The 20,758-nt window shown below is 28.1% G+C and overlaps 3 protein-coding genes across 5 annotated transcripts; 2 read left to right on the top strand and 1 right to left on the bottom strand.

Annotated features, from left to right (window-relative positions):
- Positions 1–1,070: 1,070 nt before the first annotated feature.
- On the bottom strand, positions 1,071–2,374 carry LOC112686536 (histidine triad nucleotide-binding protein 3-like). Its single transcript, XM_025558879.1, has 5 exons — positions 2,083–2,374; positions 1,644–1,767; positions 1,493–1,559; positions 1,293–1,425; positions 1,071–1,212 (listed from the first exon to the last, which is right to left on the bottom strand). Exons 1-5 carry the CDS (start codon positions 2,200–2,202, stop codon positions 1,144–1,146), a joined length of 513 nt encoding a protein of 170 aa, XP_025414664.1. The 5' UTR covers positions 2,203–2,374; the 3' UTR covers positions 1,071–1,143.
- Positions 1,703–8,406, top strand: LOC112686537. 2 transcript variants are annotated; one of them, XR_003148899.1, is made up of 2 exons: positions 1,703–1,786; positions 8,122–8,406. XR_003148899.1 is itself a non-coding variant. In XM_025558880.1 (2 exons), the coding sequence occupies exons 1-2, from the start codon at positions 4,235–4,237 to the stop codon at positions 8,335–8,337; spliced, it is 309 nt and encodes a 102-aa protein (XP_025414665.1). In that variant the 5' UTR covers positions 4,066–4,234; the 3' UTR covers positions 8,338–8,406. The 2 variants fall into 2 exon arrangements, 1 of the variants encoding a protein (XP_025414665.1); XM_025558880.1 differs by lacking the exon at positions 1,703–1,786 and adding an exon at positions 4,066–4,327.
- A 1,308-nt stretch (positions 8,407–9,714) lies between these two features.
- Positions 9,715–19,885, top strand: LOC112686566 (serine/threonine-protein phosphatase 2A 56 kDa regulatory subunit epsilon isoform-like). 2 transcript variants are annotated; one of them, XM_025558916.1, is made up of 11 exons: positions 9,715–10,166; positions 11,511–12,230; positions 15,022–15,218; positions 15,840–15,941; positions 16,486–16,578; positions 17,156–17,286; positions 17,398–17,457; positions 17,545–17,758; positions 17,985–18,104; positions 18,635–18,864; positions 18,931–19,885. In XM_025558916.1, exons 2-11 carry the CDS (start codon positions 12,011–12,013, stop codon positions 19,130–19,132), a joined length of 1,569 nt encoding a protein of 522 aa, XP_025414701.1. In that variant the 5' UTR covers positions 9,715–10,166; positions 11,511–12,010; the 3' UTR covers positions 19,133–19,885. The 2 variants fall into 2 exon arrangements, with proteins under 2 accessions (XP_025414701.1, XP_025414702.1); XM_025558917.1 differs by lacking the exon at positions 9,715–10,166 and adding an exon at positions 10,387–10,786.
- Positions 19,886–20,758: the final 873 nt, after the last annotated feature.

Raw genomic sequence — 20,758 nt, 5'->3', positions numbered from 1 at the left:
TTTAAATTTAAACTGGATAGATATGTTTGCTAAAAAACATAAACAAAGACCTCAATTTGACTTATATGGCTATAAAGTATGGTAATCTATGAAGATATTTTTATTTATTAATGACTACATTTATGAATAATAATTTGCTTATAAGTATAAATTATTATTTTGGTGTGTGATATAATGTATTAACATTATATTAAATATATTTAAAAAAATATTACCAATTTTTTTTTTTAAAAATAAGATTATTTATTATTAATTATGATTAATGAATCATTATACTATTTACATGTGTTCCCCTATCAAAATATCCAAGTATCCGTCCTTGACACAAACTGTTCATGGTTTCGTTTTGAAAGTTCAATAAATATTTACAGTCATGTATACAATAAAATATAATAATTTGTAATTATTAATGTAAATAAAGGCATGTTACAAGTGATATAAAAAAATATATATATATCTTATCATTTTCAATTTCAATTTTGTCACTACTCTAGGATTTTTTTTTTTTTGATTAAAGTAGAAACAACATAAAATTGAGTCAAAAAGAGCTTATCTACATAACCTTTATAAATTTGAATAGTTTATATAAAATTGTTTAAAACTTGTAATAATGGTGATTATTTCATACTTCTGAAATATTAGCTAACATAACAATAATTTTTCTCTAAACTACAGTTAAATATAATTTTGAAAAAAAAACATTTTTAATAGCAAATTAATTCAATAATAAATAAAATAAAATTAATAAAACTTCAATGAATATGTCTTAATTTATTTTGACAGATCCATTATTATTTTTAACATAACATTAAAAATCTGTTAATATAATATAACATTTTCCTTAGATATAAATATTATGCGGTCCATGATGAGTATAAATATTTACTTTCACTCAAAATGTTGAAACAAAAATTAAATCATAGTGAATAATAACAATTTAATCAATAGTTAAATATTTTAGTACATTATATATATATATATATATATATATATACACATATAGATACTGTAAAATAAACATACAAATCTATTAATGATGGTAGTAAAAAAAATAATAAATTACATATCAGTGGAATACTGAGTTATTTATTTGAAAAAAGTTATATAAATCAATATTTATAAAAATATTATATTTTAACCTTGTTAGACTGTACTTGGGTCTTCTGTTTCTTTTTTTTCTTTACAGCCAATCCGTTTTTTAATATAATCAACCTGTTATCATTTATATTAATAGAAACAAAAGTAAGTTTAATGTACGTGAAAAATATAGTAATATATAGTTGTAACTTTACATCAACAAAAATGTAACTGATACTTGGATTGAATACAACATAACGATTGAATGCAGACATTGAACTGATAGGGCTGATGACATGCAAATGCATATGTCCTATTGAATAAAATGGAGGCCAATGGAAACCCATTCTAATAAAACAACAAAACATTAAAAATGTATACAATAATTATAAATGTAGTGTATGATTTTGAATACCTGGTGTCATTCAAATCACAACCATTGTTCAATAGTATTTGTTTTGCTGCAGTAACCATGCTTTCGACTAATGTAAATATACACATTAATATTATCATTATGTAAATTAAACAATTTAGTGGGTAACAAAAATTAATATTTTTTTACTTACTTAAATTACGATCTTGTTCACAAGGTTGTAAGCTTTTGGAACTTGCTATATGTTTGTGACTCAAAACTAAAAAATGGTGAGTGGCTACTGGCTTCAGGTCTTTTATGACTACAAATTCATTGCTCTGAAATAATGCACTCATGGTAAATAATTTTATTTAATTATTAATTTGGAAAGATAATTTTTTTTTTTGCATTTTAATTTAAATGTAGGTAGTCAAAATGTAAAAATTTGTGGAAAGTTTTTTTTGGAAAATTGCAAGTCATTTTTATATCTGTATAATATATAGTAGAAATTAATTTAACATCAGAATATAATCAAATAAGTTGTTACTTGTAATAAATTTTAATGAAAATATTATTCTATCCATATACTTTTTTGCTTGTGTACATATTTAATGTAAAACGAAATTGATTATTATAAATAAGTAGTAATTTACGCGAGGTTCAAGTATGTTCGATCCGTTGGCAGAAATTATATTGCAAAACACACAAGTTTGTACCCGATCTTCGGTCCTATCGTTTTTAACAATTTTGTTATTCATAGGCTCTTCCGACATAATAATTAGTTAGCGAATCGCGAATCACTATTTCTTAGTAATTAATGGTAGAATTATAAAACAAACAAAAAAAAATCTATATCAGAGCAGATAGTTAATTTGCGTTTTCGAATGTCGAGTAAGTATTGATTATTGATTGCGTTACTGGTCTGGAACCAGGACCTAGGGCGTTCTTATCAGATTGATAACAAAAGTACGTAATATACATATAAGGTAATTATTAGGAAAATGATAAGAATAAACGAGGTGTATACTGTTTTACAACTTGGTGCGACGTATGTGCAATATTTCTTTAAATATTTATTTAATGGGTATTAATTATAAACATTTATATTTGTTAGTATATGCATAGTACATATTACATATTAGCAATTATGTATTTATAAAGCTCTCCTAATTAGTGTTTTATCGATTAAGAAATTCGATACGATTTATCTCAGAAAATTAGTACAGACCGTTGACCGTGAATGTTGATTGTTACTAATTTTAAATTAAAGCCAACGCTATATATATACATATAAATTTATATTACGTAAACAGTATTATAAAATATCGAGTATAAAATGAAATTGCGCTTTAGTATTCGTATATAATAATCGAGATTATAGGTACCTATTCAAAGGTAATTTATACCAATCTTTTACTGGGACGTATTTATAAATATATACCTGTGATATATTTATAGATATTTGAATATATACTTGCGGTAACTTGGACAGAAAAATACTTTTTTGTTTTGTATATATGTATGCATTAGGTACAGTGCGCTGACTTGTATTTCATTTGGTGGGGCAAAGTATAAAAATTTGTTAATACCACCACCCAAAAAGTTAGAGTAAAATAATGACAGACTGCATGATTGAATGAATATATTGTACATTTAACCATCATAGCTGTATATTTATAGCATTATTTGTTTTGTGTTTGGTATTTTTAGTAATTAATTTTCTGGAAACGCCGAACGGCCGATAGCCCACACAGTCTATTTTAGAATACGATTGTATTTATTGTTAAATTTGCCGCTTAAAACAGCACCCACATAATAATAATAATATAAAATATGATCGAGTGAAATGCCTCACATTACATCATAAATTAATAATCATACAGACTGAAAACGATAATTATAAATTAGGTATTGATTATTACCAGGGCTCGGAAGTTATAGCATTAAAAATTTTACTTTTTAGCTCTAAAATATGCGTTATAAATAATACGAAAAATAAAAAATATGCATTTAACTAGAAAAAATTATAAATTTATTAGGAAAAAAATTAAATGCAATTTTACACATTTTTGGGCTTATAGACGAATAATAAACTATTAACGAACATATTAAATAAATTAAATATATTTGGAAAAGGGTACTTATAATTAAATTATTTCATATAAAATTGGAAATTACCCTAGATTATTAAAATGTTTGATAATCTAATGCAATTATACAATAAGGGAATACCATGACGTCATTAACTATTAAAGGTCTATTTACACCTAACCGTTCCGTATCTGTACCGTCCGTTTAGTTTCAGTGCTTTGGATTTACACAATACCGTTCCGTGTCTGATCCGCATCCGTTGTCCATGCCCGTTCAGTGCTGTTCGAACCTATCTTTTGACCTAACGCGCGTTTTACATACCGTGTTTCATTGTTGCTTTGGGTGCTTGAAAAAAAATATAATATGACTGGAAGTGCAGAATCACTAGAAGATCTAGCTGTACTTGCCTTGCTGCTAATTCTATATGAGAACGAACCATTTCTATAATTTTTTCGTCGATATTGGTACACATGATTTAAATTTAGATACTCAAGTTTTTGAAAAAACAACTTTTTAAATACTTTAAACTTTAAATTTTTTTTTTAAATTTTACAAATACGTCTCGCGAGTATGTATGAAAACCGATCAAGCTTTCAGTTGTCACTGACGGCTGTTTACATAGTTCCGTACTTTCCATATCCGTATCAGTGAAATCCCTAAAAACATTGTCTCCGACAAATTTTAAAGCACAGACACGGATAGTGCGGATACGGAATGGACCTGTGTAAACATGCCCATTATATAACAAGTAAACAAACTTTAAGCACCGGACATGGAACGGACGGTACGGATACGGAACGGTTATGTGTAAGTAGACCTTAATACATCTAATTGTCAATTAAAACATAAAATAATATTTAATAAGGTCTAATTATCTCTATAATTCAAATATTTTTAAAAATATAACCAAGTAAATACCATTATTATTAACAAAATGTGATTATTTCCTGTATTATGTGAAAATATATCCAAAAATAGCATTACCTATAAACACTAAATTAGCAAAATATCAATAAAACCCATAAATATGCAAAAAATAGAAAATTAAATTTTGTGTGCGTTATCCGAGTAGTTTGAAATATATTTAAATTTTACTTTGGATGCTCTAGGATGAACCAAGAAAAATATGCATTTGCTCGAACTTCCGAGCACTGAACTACCTATTGCTTACCTACTTCACAGTGTTTTAAAAAAAAACCACTAAATATCAATTTGAAGCGCATATAAATATAGGTTTAATTATTTAAATATTAAATACGTTATTAAAATTAAAGAAATTTTTAATCTTAAAACAAAAATAACGTTTATTTCATTTTTTAAACAACTGTAATTTAAAAAAAGATGTTTCAAAATTGTTTTACGAGGTTATTGGTAATTTAAGTAACTATCTTAAAATTTTTAAAAGATCTTTTAAATAATATATCTATGTATTTGCATGTTGTATAATCATTTTTAAATACTGAGATCCGAGAGGCGTTTAGCTTCATCATGTGTGCGAAATAGATATAAATGTTAATGTACGTCTTTATATTTGACATGGTATAAAGACATGCATTGATAGGCGAATTGCTCTATCGTGTCATAGTATCCTACCATCTACAGATTGACTGTCACTTAATTTAAATATTCCTCTTTAGTTAGTAAATCTTAGAAAATAAAATAATGTATCCACCCAATTACCTGACACAAAACAACTACCCTATACCAAGGACCGGCTCTAGACAAAATGTATACATAAGCAAATTTAAAATTTGCCGCCCTTTCGATTTTGATCTCAAAAAAAAATGTTTTTATTCAACTATAAACAATTAATTAATTACATTTAATTATTAATTATATTATTAAATTATAAGAATTTTATTTTTTAGTACGTTTCAATAGTCCACATTTTTATTAAAATTTAAGTACCTTAAAATAATAAATTTTCTTCACAAAAATGTTGTAAGCAATATAATAATGAATCCAACATTTTTATTTTTTCAATAATTTACTGATAATATTATTGAAAACGCGTTGGCTCTGCTAGTGTCATCAGTGCATAGACTATGTCGCCACGCCAAAAATAAATAATTTATATAATAAATAATAATTTAGTGTATTATTACTATGGACGTTCGACGAACGTTATTTCGAAGAAAAATCAAAATTTTAATATACGTTATCTTCAGTTTAATTTTGGTGTATTATACATTGTACATAAAATTGTACGACTTGTACGTCCCAACCAAAACTAAATTTAGTTAATTGCTGGATATATATCAGTTATTATTTTTATTATTTAAAAATATATATACATAATCGCATCTAGGGGAGGGGGATTCGTACTACAATATCTATATGACGTAATTTAATTTTTTAATATTATAACACAAATATTTATTTATTCTTATTGTACTATACACAATACTTTAAAAATTATTTATAATATAAAATTGTCAAATGCCGCCCTAGGCATGCGCCTATGTCACCTAACCCTCGAGCTGGCTGGCTCTATCTATACCCACCAAACTACCCCACACCCACCCAAACACCAAACACCCACCACCATAGTTAAATGCAGGGATGAACTGCACCATATAAGTACGTGTTTGGCGCCACTGATAAAGTATATATCTTTATGGTTCTATTTGTCATTTGCATACTTTTCATTGAATGTTGATTTCAATAGAAAACGTGTTTTCTGTTCTGGACAGTAAAAAACCATTTATGGACGATGTACATTTTCATTTTAGAAATTGTATACAATAATATTTAATCAATTGATAAAAATGTATTCTTGAATTATTTGAAGTTAATACGATTTATAGAGATGTTTCCATAAAATTATTACTATTTTAAAAATATATAGATGAAAATAAACGCATTATATAAGTTTTGATATTTTAAACATAGGATTAAGTGACGATTACATTTTTATTTAAAAAATGTATTTTGCCGTTCCATATTATTTAGGTTTGGTAATGAAACAGTGTTGTGGGCAGCACTCATGCTACATCGAAAATTAATTAGGAGACATTATAATATTGTAATTTGATGCTTAATGGGAGATTCGACATGTTATTTGTAGAGTAAATATGTTCATAATAATATAAAGTTTTTGTTGTTTTGGGTGACAATGCGGTGAAATTTACTTCGTAATTCCATTTTCAACCAATTCGAAGAATACAATAATTTATTATATTGCATCGGTGCTATGTAACTATATAAGGGACAAAGTTTCGGGGTTTAAACAAGGTAGAACACGTTTTACGAACGAAAAATATCTTGGATTCCTTAGATTGACACCCATTTACTGATATTTACAATTTTATTGCAGGCCCTATTATTTGTACAATTTCGGACTGCATACTTGATTTTACTGCTTTAAATGAAAATTTAGTCTCGCTACTATCTTAGAAAAAGGAATATATTACATACATAATATATATAATATATATTAAATAATAATCCAACTACTAAGAAATATGAGTATTATTGAATTTTTTAATATATATATGCATTAAATTTTAAAAAATTCAATAATACTAATATTTCTTAGTAGTTGGCTTATTATTTAATTTTTGTTTTGTAGACCGTAGTGCACATACATTAAAACCGTAGTGCATACTTGTACATTCGTGGTGCACATTGTGTGTCGGGGTGCACATAAAAATAGGGCCTGTTTTATTGCATACAAAAATCCCACTAGAAAAAATAATAATAGTCACCAATCAATTTAGAACTTCTGTAAGCAATCATATACAAAGAAAATATTGCGTGGGATATGTCTTAAAAGTGGATATGACTCTGCTGGCTGTGTATATTTTATACCAAAATAGTTTTAAAGAAATTATTTTCATAATATATGGGACGGAGTGAAGATCCTTTTCATACACATACACACACATACACACACAATGTAAGTGTAAAACCGAGTGTAATGTGTATGATATAACGTATTGGTACCTCCAGGGGTGGATAGGCCCATAGGGAAAAAGGGATTTTCCCTGTGGGCTCTCGCTCTATATTATGTCGGTGGCCCCCTCGATACCATTAGTTTATTCATGGAAATTTTTTTTTTTTTTTTTTTTATAGTTAAATTATTTAAATTAAATTAGTATGAGTAAATATAATACATTTTTTAAAAGCAAATTGTTTTTTTCATTTTGGTGGCCCATTAAAATATTTCCCTGTAACAAAAAAACTACCTATCTACCTCTGGATGCCTCTATATTCGTACAATTTAAGCTCTAGACGAGAGGTTTTTAACCAGCAGTTTCGAAGTTGCATGCTGCTTTTAAGGATACTTAAAAAGCGGAACTTACAGAAGGCAGGTGTATCTGCCACAATACACAATATGTCACGTAGAGAGCACGAATATTAATATTAATAATAATACACCATCGCAAGAACAATTGACATAATATAAGTATAAATTCTGTACGTACGCATCCGCCTACTATTCGCGGTGCATGTACGTATACGTGCGTACGTGTGTAAAAGCGTCGGTGGCAGTGGCTGATATGTATATGTATAGCGTGCCCGAACAAATATAATACTATTATTGACGAGAATTCTATAGAGCAATAATCAATAACGTAATTTCGTTTTTTTGTTCACAGCAAATTTATCTGTCATTCAAAAACGGTCGGGCCATTATTCGTAATTGTAGGAGTGTATGTGCGTGTGCCAAGTACATTCCTTCCCTACCCACCGACACTATCAGCCGGCTCGTTTTTTTCGCTCGGCGGGAGTCTATAAGCGGTTGCCGTCCGCGGAATATTGTACCGAGACATAAGGTGATTTTGAACGTTTTCTCTCCATCACCTATAAGCTAACTAATTATCATTTTCATCATCTTCGACGACAACTAAACACCGGTGCACGACAATTGGATTCCCTCGAACTCGTGTGGCTGTAAGCAAATCATATCATACGGTAATCGTTGCGTGAATGACACTCGAGTACTCGACACTGTTAACAGCAATCGGCATTCGAGTGCTGCAGATAACGGCAGTAATACAATATGGGAACGGCGGTGTCAGCAGTAAAGCGGCGGGGAATGGTGTAGGGGAAGTGGGCGCGGCGTTTCGTTGACGTTGATAATAATAATATAGGTAGGCATTCATTTCTGGAAAAAAGCACTAGGCCGGTAAATAAAGGGAGTAGGGATTGGTAACGATAAAGAAACAACGCGCAGAATTCAAATATTGTGCTGAATTAATCGCAGCGATCGATTGCGACGGAGGCGAACAAACGGGCGGTGACACTATTGCAAGCAATGCCGTATTAAACATTTGCGGGGCCCTAGGCAATTAAAATTTTGGGCCCTACAAAACTACTTTTTACATACATCTTTAACATTACTATCCAATAATTAAAATAAACAGCTTTAATAATAATCGACCATTATTAAATGTTTTTATTTGCAAGAAATATTAATTAATAATTATATTATTTCTATTTTTTTCAAAATAATTGTATTATTATTACCGCAAGCAACACCTACAACTTAATATATATTGTATTTCATAATGAATTTTGTCCCGTGAATTCGTAAATAAAATACAGGTATTATTTAATAAAAATAAATATATATATATATAGTTTTCCGTTTTCACAGGGCCCCTTAAATGAGTAAGGCCCTAATTCACGAAATTTAACGAAAAAGTGAAAACACGAAACGCGAAACATATATAGTTTGGAGCGATCTAAAGAGTCACCGGATCCGAGTAGTTAGTGGTCACCTTTAAAAAGTACGACTATGTAATAACACGATATTGGTAACATGTTTATCGTCGTGGAAATAATTAAAAGACGGTATGCGCGTTGTTCCGATGACCGTTGTGGGGCCACGGTCGCCGGCGACGAACCGTCACTAATACTACATTTCCATTAGTGCACCGCAGCCGTCACTACTACCACCGCGTCGGCGGCTAACGACGAACGCGCCGAACAACGCCGCCGCCTTAAATAAACTGTGCGTGCGTGCGAGCGTGTTCGTCGCAGTACGCGTCGGTGTGCGTGCGTCTGCCTCCCCGGCCCCTGTTAGCGGACCCGCTTTCGACCCGTGTTCTTTAACGCGTGCGTGCGTGTATACGTACGCGCACGCGTGCGTGTGGACATCAGTACCACGGTGGCGCGTTTGTGCGCGTGCGCGTCATCGGTCCGTGCGCGAGAGTGTGCGTGCGTACGCGATCCCGTTCGCGCGGCCCCCGTGTGTGCGTACGTGTGTGCGCTTGTGTGCGTGCGAGTGATTAGAGAGCGATAGCATCGTTGCGCGTACGGTTTTCTCACTGCCGCCGAGGTATTAACTTGTGTGCGCGCGCGTGTGTATGTGTGTTCGCCGCGCGAGCTTTTTGCCCAGGAGCGACTCGTCGTCGCCGCAGCAGCAGTAGCAGAACAATCAGTTTCGCCGCAGTTGACTGCCGTGTCTTTCGCCGTACGCGTTTTCCTCGTTTTCCGGCGCACCGAGACACATTTACGTGCGTGCGTGTGTACCGCCGTCGCCGCCGCCACTGTCGTCGTCGTCGTGTTTTATCATCCGGTCGGTCGGTCACCCGCCCTCCTGTGAACTACCGTAGCCGCCGATTGCAACTGCCCCGTGTGCTGTTTTTTTTTTTTCTAATTTTTTACTTCTCCATTTAACGCCGTCACCGCGGAATAGGTACATATATACTATTCACACACATATACGTGTATATATATATATATATGTATGTATTGATATATGTGTATTAATTATTATTCGTATTGTATTGTCTAATAAATATTATAGTAGGTATGTGTCTCGTTTTTCGCATGTACGCGTGTTCGTCCGTGTGCATATGTGCGTGCGTGTGAGTGTGTGTGTGTGTGTGTGTGTGTGTGTGCGCGCACCCGCGTGTGTGTGTGTGTAAGGCGCGCGCGTGTATGCGTGTTTGTCTGTAGGTACACAAATTCCGGTGATACCACAATCGCGGTTTTTTTTCCTCGTTTCCGGTGTGATTTTCACGACTGTGCTCTTTTCGTTTGCTTTTTTGGTTAAACCGACACGGCGATATCGTTATTTCATAATACCGTAAAAATCTCGTGAAATTTTAAAAACAATCGTTTTTTTTTTTTACTCCCTCCCCCCCCGATCGCGCTTCCAGATCGTCACACGGTTGTTACACCGACTTCATGTTGTGTGCACTCGATACACCGCAGTCGGTTTCTCTGTTATAATAATCTGTACACGATCTATTGCATAGATACGTCGCTGTGTCGTTTTGCTGCGGATCGTCCGTGCGCGATTTCCGATTAAAGGTTAGTACGTGAAGAGTATCAGCAGTTTGTGCCCCTCTAGCCGTTGTCTTAAATATGCATTCATTATACATGTGCCCGACGACGTGTTATGATGTATTGACGGATGTTTTGCTCATATTCGTGTAGAATTATTGTATTAATTATTTCATTCTAAGCGTCAGAGAAAACGTTATTGTGTGCGCTCGGGCGTGCGGTGAAGTGTATTCCAACAACAACACCGACGATGAACGTGTGTATGCTTTTTTGTGTGGATATTATTATTCCGTGTACACTAGATATTACGCAATTGTCTTCAAATGGCTCACTGCTTTATCACCGCCGCATTCTATTTTTCGTATAACATGTCACTTGTGTTTCTAGGCATATCCTTGTCTTTTTTATTTTCTAATTTGATAGATGAGTTTTGGTTTTTGACCACAACTGACACCATATAGTTGTTTCGTTGTTGACCGACTACTGATCTTTGTCTTTTTAGCGTCAATGTATTTGTGTAAATTGGTAGCCTTTAATTTATTCATAGACATTTTGTTGATATCGGTTACCAAGTGTTCTACTTGTTTTATACATATCAGCCCTCTATTATTATACACTCTTTAGGCAATATTCTTTTAAGGTCACTTGTTTTTCTACTGACTTATTTATCAATTAATTGTGATTACTTTTACTTGGAATATTAATTATTGTCAATATAATTATATAACGATTATTGTATTTTTGATTTCAGATTTCATAATTGAGAAGTCTGTTTGGTTTATATTTTGATAAACAATAATTTGTTTTGTCGATCATTGAAGTATCAAGTTTTGAAATATAATAATATATATCTGAAACTCATGCTGAAATTATTATATTTATCTAAAAAACTGTGTAGCAAGCAAATAAAATAAAATTTAACCACACTCTGCTTACAGACAATGTTAATTAAATCTGCTATCTTGATTGTATCACAAAAGCATTTTAAACATCTTCTAAACGACGGTCAAACACCAGATAGACATTTTATCTTTTCAACACTTGATAACAATCCAAGATTTTAAGGTTTATTTTTGTGAAATTGTAATTGGCAATATGATATTAATACATCAAGAAAATCAAGATTAACAAAGTAGTTACTGTTAATATACATAATTTATCATATTTTTGCAATTATTTCACAACAAATCAATTTTGGCTTTTAACTACTGTGTCAACAAAAAAACGTGTTCGCATTTGCTTCTATAGAGCATGTCAAACACGGCGGCTACTGCTTCTAATGCTAGTAGTGCTGCTAGCAGCGGAGCTACTACGTCTGCAGGTGCGGCTGCTACATTTGTTGACCGCATTGATCCATTCACCAAAATTTCTGTATTAAAACGCAAGACAAAGCGTTCTCAAGGGTCATCATCTTCTTCTCGATACCGTACATGTTCAGATGTTGAATTGCAACCTTTACCATTGCTAAAGGGTGAGTAGAGCTTATTTTTTCAAATTAAATTTTACTAATTTAAGCAAAATTAAAATAAATAAGATTTTTATTAATTTTACAATTAAAATGTATTATAAATTTATCATCTTTTACATTATACTTAATTATTAAAAAAAAATATTTATAATTAATATACCTATCTCAATACTATTCCTGGTTTTTTTATGAATAAAAAATATAGGTATATCATTAATGAATAAATCTTTTATTTAAATTTTTAATAGACATAGTTTAACCTGTCGTTGGGACACATGTGAGCTCACACAGATAATATTTTGAGTGTAATTCGTAGAAATATTATTGAATTAATCTGATACTATTAATATCTTTAAATAACATGTCTATAAATATTTAAAAAATTAAACGATAGCGCTAATTTTCATATTCGATTAGTTATTACTCGATAAAGTTGAGAGTATCGATTGAGTGAGCATTACACTATACACTATACTACGAGTGTTTTACGTTTTCACACCATGAGCACGTGCATATCCTGCTATAACAATGAAAACCAAGCAAACATTTCAGACAGTAAATAAACCTAAGATGATAAATTCAACAATCGCTTCATTTCTTTTATTCAGTTTTATATAATTTATATTACTTTATAAATAAATAAAAAAAATTTGAAATAAATTTTAATTTTTTTAATTTTAATTCATAATCTATAAATATAACAAAATTACAAAGTACTTTGTAGTAAAGGATAAAAAAATATATATTTCTATGCACGATTTTATTTTATTAATTGATCACGCAATTAATAGTACTATAAAGAATGAAATGTGAGCGCACTACTCACAGTGTAGCAACTGTGTTATGAATTGTATGTGTACCGACGACGGGTTAAACAACAAAATGAAAAATATCTATAAATAAATTTGGGTGATTTTAAAAACTTAGCCAAGCAAAATCTAAGTAGTATCCTACTAATTACTTAAAAATATATGTTAAACTCAAAATTATAATTCATAATTAGCAGCTACCTTAAATATATTATTGATTTTATTATTATAGGTTTTTAAATATAAATTTACAAGATCTTTATATCTCTGTTAAGTCTGTACGTGTATAATAACATGTACATATTTATTAATGTTTATATTAATATATATTAAGTTTTACTTATTCTAGCCAGTATGATAAAATAACAAAATCCAATACTAAAAATAATAACAACAAATATAAATAACTTATTTACAAATAAAGATAATTTTTTAAAAGTTTCTATATAAAAGCATAAATAAGTGATTAAAATCTTTTTAGGTACTTGTCGGTTATCGTGACTACCTAGCGAGACATATTGAATGGTGGTTATTATTAGCATTGGTTTGGAGATTTTTTGTAGATAGGTAATATGACCTTTTATTTACCATTTTCCAACGCAGTTAGTAGTAGTCGGTAGTCACGATAACCGACAAGTTTATATCTTTTTATATTGTATATGAAATTATAGTTTATTGGTTGAAACCGGTATGTTTTTGAAGAATGAGAATTTGGCATGCTTGCAGAGTGTACTCTGCCAACTGGTTTTCATTACTAAATTAAATATTTAATAATTCATATAAATTATGCCTTTTTTAATACTAAAATACATTTGATTTTGAAAATCATATAATTTTGTAAAAAATACATTTACATAGATTTTCTTAGAATTGAATTGAATTTTACTAGGTAGGCTGTGAAATTATAAAATTCTTAAGTTCAGAGAATAACTATTATCTAACAGAAAAACTGAATCTAAATAAATTATAAAAAAAAAAAAATTGTTTTATGTACATAACTAATGCATTCCCTCATCAGTAATTATTATTTATTTGGTAGTATATTTTTTCAAAACATCATAATACTTAATAAGTAATAATTGGAGCCCAGATTTATATTTATATTTATTTATTTATTTATTTATTTATGTACACTAAAATATATATTGAGTAAATATGTATTATTTGATTAAAATACAATATGTTGGATTAAAAATGATATACTAAATAAACCTTATAAATAATAGTAGTTATTAAATTGCTTTAGAGCTTTGTTCAGCTTCAAGTCGTTGAGTTTAAAAAAAAATTATACAATCTTTTTATTTATTGTCTTGAATACTTGTGTAAGTTTTCATCTATAAGCCAAACTAAAATATTTAAAAATATAGAATAAATATAACGAAAATTTGTGTTGTATCTATTGTAATACATTCTTATTTTAATTGTGAATTTAAACTGGCATAAATAACAGTTATCATTTATTTACAAACATATCAAACTAAAAATTGAATAATTAATGTTAGAACTGGAGTTAGAACCAATGCTTTAGTATTAATACTGATATAATTAATATTTCCAATAATAAATGCTAATTTAAATTCTTGAACATTAGTTGTAACATATAACAATATTAACAATATTATAATGAATTTTTAGTATAGGTTCCTATATCATTAGATGTTTAAATACCTATCATGAATGTGTTTCTGTTCATAACTTTTTCAAATGATAATATAGTTTGTTTTATGATAGTTATGGAAGATTATATTTTTTACAAAACATTTTTATTCAAAATGTTGAAATAGTTCAGTACTTAAATCTGGTATACAAATTAAGACGATTAACATTAAAAATCCTTTGCTTTTAATTTCTAAACAAGGTTTTTATTTTAGTTATTAAATTGTTAAAAGTAAAATTAAATTAATTTAACATTACTAAAATATAATTAATATTTTATAATTATTTTTATACTTCATTTGAAGAATAATATTATTTTGTTTATACAGATGTAACTGCTCAGGAACAAGAAGAGTTAATGATAAGAAAACTTCGACAGTGCTCTGTACCTTTTGATTTTATGGATCCCATGGCAGAACTTAAGGGCAAGGAAATAAAGCGTGATACTCTCAATGAATTGGTTGATTATGTATCAACTTCTAGAGGTGTATTGACCGAGAACATGTATCCAGAAATCATTAAAATGGTAAGTTCATCTACATCATAATTGTTAAGTAAATATTAATAAATATTGTATCATATTTAAAATTAATAAATTATTATTATTATATTTTAAAGAGTGATAATAGAATGATGTTTTTTAAGAATAATTGATAATTATTTATGTTAATTATAAATATATTTTTATGAAGTTTTTAATCATTTTATATATAATTTTTATTTATCTGAGTATTATTCGCATAATCATTATTTTTTCATCTACGACTTAATTATTTGTTTTATTATTGTATATATTGTCTTCAATAAGAGTGGCAACATTTTTCATTAAGTTCCCTAAATTTAATTTGTTATCTATTATATTGACACAATTTTAGTTTTGACATTCTAATAATTTAATTATTTGATGTATTAATAATAAGACTTGCAGTTAACAATATTTATTTTAATCATTTATCTAACATTGAAAATAAATTACTTACATTTAAATTGTTACATTATTACATAAATTATGTTAGGAAATAGTTTTTTAGCTAAAGTAAACAACCGAAAAAAATTATTTTATTTCATTCACTACTAACTTTATGAATAAAATACAATATAATGTATGACTAATATTTATTAATATCATAATTGTTTGTTTATTTAGATCTCTTCAAATTTATTTAGAACACTGCCACCCAGTGATAACCCTGATTTTGATCCAGAGGAAGATGATCCAACTTTAGAAGCGTCATGGCCACATTTAACAGTAAAAATGAATTTATAATAAATAGTTATAGAACTTAAAAAATGATTTAAGTATTTTTATATTTATAATAAAGTTACAATGTTTAGAATAAAGTTTCTTGAGTCAAATAAGTTTATTAATATTTATGATTGTTTAATTTAAATAATTTATTACTCTATATTTCTTATTTTATGATTTTTTTTTTTTTTTTTTTATCATCCAATCTTAAATCTTAATTTCAAACAATTCATTAATTATTTCATGATATTAGTATAATGTTGTAAGTTTTTTTTTCTTGTAAATATTCTATAAATGCTTAATTCCTTGATACTAAATAATTTCCTTTCTTTGATATTTTTTGTGAAATTTTTTTAATAATTTTAAAAACTGCAATGCTAATTTAGTCTTATTGTAGTATAAATGAATAAAACGGTGATTGAAAATTAGATATAATATTAATAAAAAAAATCTAAATAACAATTATTGACAATCAAAAATGTAATATTATACTGTTCATCAAACTATTACATTGTTTAATAAATTAATCTATTTTATGGTTTTACAGCTTGTGTATGAACTGTTTCTACGCTTTTTGGAATCGCCGGATTTTCAACCAGCTATTGGGAAGAAAGTTATTGATCAGAAATTTGTATTGCAGGTAAAAAAAGTATTTTAATAGATTAAAAAATGAAATAATATGACAATATGTTCTATGATAAAATATTTTTTTATAAATTAAAGTTCTTACTAATATTTAAAAAAAAAATTCATTCTTGATACATAATGTAATACACTTGATATTTTTAAAAAATATATTTTTAAAGTATATTTCAATTATAAATTATTTTTATTTATTTATTCGTATGTTAGGCTATCAGAGGGGTGATAAAACTTAAGCTATTTAAAGAAGTTACGTGGTACAATGATTATAAATGATAATATTACTATTTAAGATGTATTTTTGTATATTGCTTTTTTAAAAAAAAAACTTTAATTTGCCTTTAAACTAATCTATATACTTTTAAATTATTGTTTGAATGGGGTTTTTAGCCATAATATGTTATATAATTTAATATGTAAATATATTACAACAATTTTAATTTTAAGAGTTGTTCAGAAAGATTTTTTATTTAATCTGAGTAGTTTTAATAGTTTTTCTTCTTCTTTCCATAACATTAAATAATTTTAACATATACTAACAAATTATTGTTGAATTGTTATTTTGTGTTATATAGCTCCTTGAACTATTTGATACCGAGGATCCACGCGAGAGAGACTTCCTCAAGACTGTGTTGCATCGCATTTATGGAAAATTCCTGGGTTTGCGTGCATTTATTCGCAAGCAAATCAATAACATATTTTTAAGGTTTGTATAATTGAGTATAGTAAATTGTTTTATTTGTAAACAATTATTTAAAAAATAATAATTATGTTTTAAATAAAAACACATGTTAATTAAAAATCATGATTTTATTAGGTTCATTTATGAAACGGAACATTTCAATGGTGTTGGTGAACTGTTAGAAATACTAGGAAGGTAATTAAGATAATTTTAGTTTGACAAATTATAGATTATTTTTTAATTCATTATATAATCATTAACTATGATAAAAATTATTTTTAGCATCATCAATGGATTTGCACTTCCATTGAAAAACGAACACAAACAGTTCCTGGTTAAAGTGCTCATACCTCTGCACAAAGTCAAATGCTTAAGTCTGTATCATGCGCAACTCGCATATTGTGTAGTTCAATTTATCGAAAAGGACAGTTCTTTAACTGAATCTGTCATAAGAGGCCTCCTCAAGTACTGGCCAAAAACGTGTAGTCTCAAAGAGGTAATATAACATTTATTATTTATAATAACTTTTTTTTAGAAAGTATTAAAATATCTAACATAAATGTGTGTTGCATATTTATATCACATAACTTATCAACAGTTATTGCAATTTAAACTTATTAATAAACATTAATATTTTTATTACTGCAATATTTTTTTGTATAATTCAATTGCCTTATTTCAGAATTCAATAAGATAACAACTATTTAATTTTTGTATTATAGGTCATGTTCCTTGGTGAAATGGAAGAAATACTGGATGTTGTTGAACCATTACAATTTCAAAAAATTGAAGTACCTTTGTTTAGGCAAATTGCTCGTTGCGTATCCAGTGCTCATTTTCAGGTATTAATTCCCCTAGGTTTTAATGTACTTTTTTTCTTTTAATCTTTCTTTTAAAAAGAAAGCAAAGGCAATTATTAGTGTATGTATAATTTTTTTCCCAAATAATAATCAAAACAGCGTTTTCTCAGGCATTTTTATTATATTGTGGCTCCTTACATTTAATTGTAAACATCTAGAATTTAAGGATTTGAAATTTTTTCTTTACTATAACACAACCTTATGACAAATTAAATTAAGTGTAAACACTTCTTTAAATATATTCTTAAAATTCACAAATATGTACAGTTTCTTGTATTATCTTTATCATTAGTGAGCACACAGTTTGAACAACATTATTATATAATAATAGTAGTTAATTTTATTTGAGTTAATCATTGTTTAAAGTCATTTTTTTTTTACCATAACATATATCTTTCATCTTAGTTTTGATTAAAAACAATCATGAAGAACTTGAGATTTTTGGATTCATATCTTAAAATTTTTTTATTCTTACATCCTAACATATTGATTTATATAATTGTTATTTTAAGGTCGCTGAACGAGCATTGTATTTATGGAACAACGAATATATAATGAGTCTGATAGAAGAAAATAACCAGACAATCATGCCCATCATGTTTCCTGCCTTATACCGTATCAGTAAGGAACATTGGAACCAAACTATTGTGGCTTTAGTTTATAATGTACTGAAAACATTCATGGAAATGAATAGCCAACTTTTTGACGAATTAACTGCTAGCTATAAATCTGAACGGCAAAAGTAAACATTCATCAATAGTGTTTTCTGACATTTTTTGTATAAATCTTATCTTATTTATTCATTCAGGGAGAAAAAAAGGGAAACTGAACGTGAAGAATTATGGAAACGATTGGGACAACTTGAAGCAGCTCACATCCGTAGTAAACCATTGACTTCATCATTGATTTCAGTGGATAATAATAATAAGACTAGCAGTAATAATAGTATAGATACTATGCCAGCCGCAGTAACAACAGCAGCAGCACCAATTATAGTCCAACATCAGTAGTAATAGTGGTAGTAACAGCAATAATAATTATTTTGTCATTTTATACACAGTTGTATTTGTGCGTTAACATAAATATTTATATTCATATTTATTTATGTGCATAAATTCTCAAATGTGTCTATATAATAGTTATAATTAATTAAAGAGTGAAATGTTATGATGTTATGCGGCAGCTGTTAATAACAATAATATTAAATAATAAAATTAACATACAATGTTGTTATGAGTGACAAACACATGCTGCTGTGGTATGTTTGTACATGTGTCTTATGATCAATTGTATTTGTATGTATATATGTGATTATTATATATTATGGTATGTTTTACACACATTTTTTAAATAAAAATTGTTTGTGATGAATGGTGAATGGTAAAAATAATATTTTGAACATTGAATCTTTTATGAATAGTTATCTTATGTGTATTAAAAAAAAAATGTATTGATCTTCCATTGGCAAAATAAAATTTATGGTTTAAAATATCTACAATAAGCTTATGTTTTCAAACCAATCAATGTTAATGTGAATTGTTTGATTTTGTGTGTACACAAGTGTAATAATATTACTGCAGAATTTTTTCGATATAATAATTACAATAACAAATTAATACACATGTAAAACACGTATCACTTATGCAAATTGTGTAATTAAAAGCGATAATAAACAATGTTCTAATTTCTTATGTATATTAAATTAGATTTAACCCTCCTCCCATGTAAGCGTTTGTGTGTGTGTGTGTGTGTGTAAATAATATTAGATTAATAAAATATTGTTATTTTTAATAATTATATACTCATATACTTTATATGTATGTATATATTGTTAGCAGTAGTAGTAGTAGAAGTAGTATTATAATAAAATATTAATAATCAAGACTAATAATAACATATAAATAATATTAAATAACTAAAATATATATATCTATATAAATACATATTTGTATGTATTAAAAAAATTACTTGCAACTGATGTGTAAATAATTGAAAAACTAAATTTTTATTAGTTAATCCATTATATTAGTGACGGTATTATTGTTAAAATTGATTTCTTACATTGTGGTTACTTTGTTGGTATTACTGCTAAATTTCCTCTTTATTGTTTTTGTGCCCAATATGATAAACAATTGATTTAAAATCTAAAAGAATTATTAATGCCGTCACTGATGCCTTATCTATATATTTTTATTATTACTACTATGACTACTACTACTACTACGACTATTATTATTATTATTATTATTATTATTATTATTATTATTATTATTATGATTATTATTAATTATAAATATTATACATATATTAAATGTACGGATGTTTAATTTCTCGCGCACGCGTTAGTCTTTATGTAGTTTGTAAATTAATATAACAAAATTATTATTATTTGTTGTCGTTAATGCGCGTGCGTGCGTGAGGTTTATAATATTTCAATATTATATGTACAAAACTGATAATTAAAACGATAAAAGCCAATGAAAATTCATCTATGTAGAAAACATAACACACATACTTATGGTATCATACAATGCATTACATACAAATATACATTTGTGTGTATGTGTTTGTTAATATGAAAAATATTAATTATAAATATATATATATATATATATATATATATATATATATATATA

Source organism: Sipha flava, unplaced genomic scaffold (assembly GCF_003268045.1).
Source record: "Sipha flava isolate LNK unplaced genomic scaffold, YSA_version1 314_pilon_pilon, whole genome shotgun sequence".
Lineage (NCBI taxonomy): Eukaryota > Metazoa > Arthropoda > Insecta > Hemiptera > Aphididae > Sipha > Sipha flava.
The sequence above is the reverse complement of the archived record's forward strand: the minus strand, read 5'-3'. Positions and strand labels throughout refer to the sequence as shown.

Excerpts from the sequence above, each read along its gene's own strand:
- LOC112686536 (XM_025558879.1), bottom strand. The coding sequence starts at position 2,202 with ATGTCGGAAGAGCCTATGAATAACAAAATTGTTAAAAACGATAGGACC. Across the intron at positions 1,426-1,492 it reads TGTGATTTGAATGACACCAG|AATGGGTTTCCATTGGCCTC; the intron begins GTATTCAAAATC and ends TTGTTTTATTAG. Across the intron at positions 1,213-1,292 it reads TCAGTTACATTTTTGTTGAT|GTTGATTATATTAAAAAACG; the intron begins GTAAAGTTACAA and ends AAATGATAACAG.
- LOC112686537 (XM_025558880.1), top strand. The coding sequence starts at position 4,235 with ATGGACCTGTGTAAACATGCCCATTATATAACAAGTAAACAAACTTTA. Across the intron at positions 4,328-8,121 it reads CGGATACGGAACGGTTATGT|CAAATTTATCTGTCATTCAA; the intron begins GTAAGTAGACCT and ends TTTTGTTCACAG.
- LOC112686566 (XM_025558916.1), top strand. The coding sequence starts at position 12,011 with ATGTCAAACACGGCGGCTACTGCTTCTAATGCTAGTAGTGCTGCTAGC. Across the intron at positions 17,458-17,544 it reads CTGTTAGAAATACTAGGAAG|CATCATCAATGGATTTGCAC; the intron begins GTAATTAAGATA and ends AATTATTTTTAG. Across the intron at positions 17,759-17,984 it reads AAACGTGTAGTCTCAAAGAG|GTCATGTTCCTTGGTGAAAT; the intron begins GTAATATAACAT and ends TTTGTATTATAG.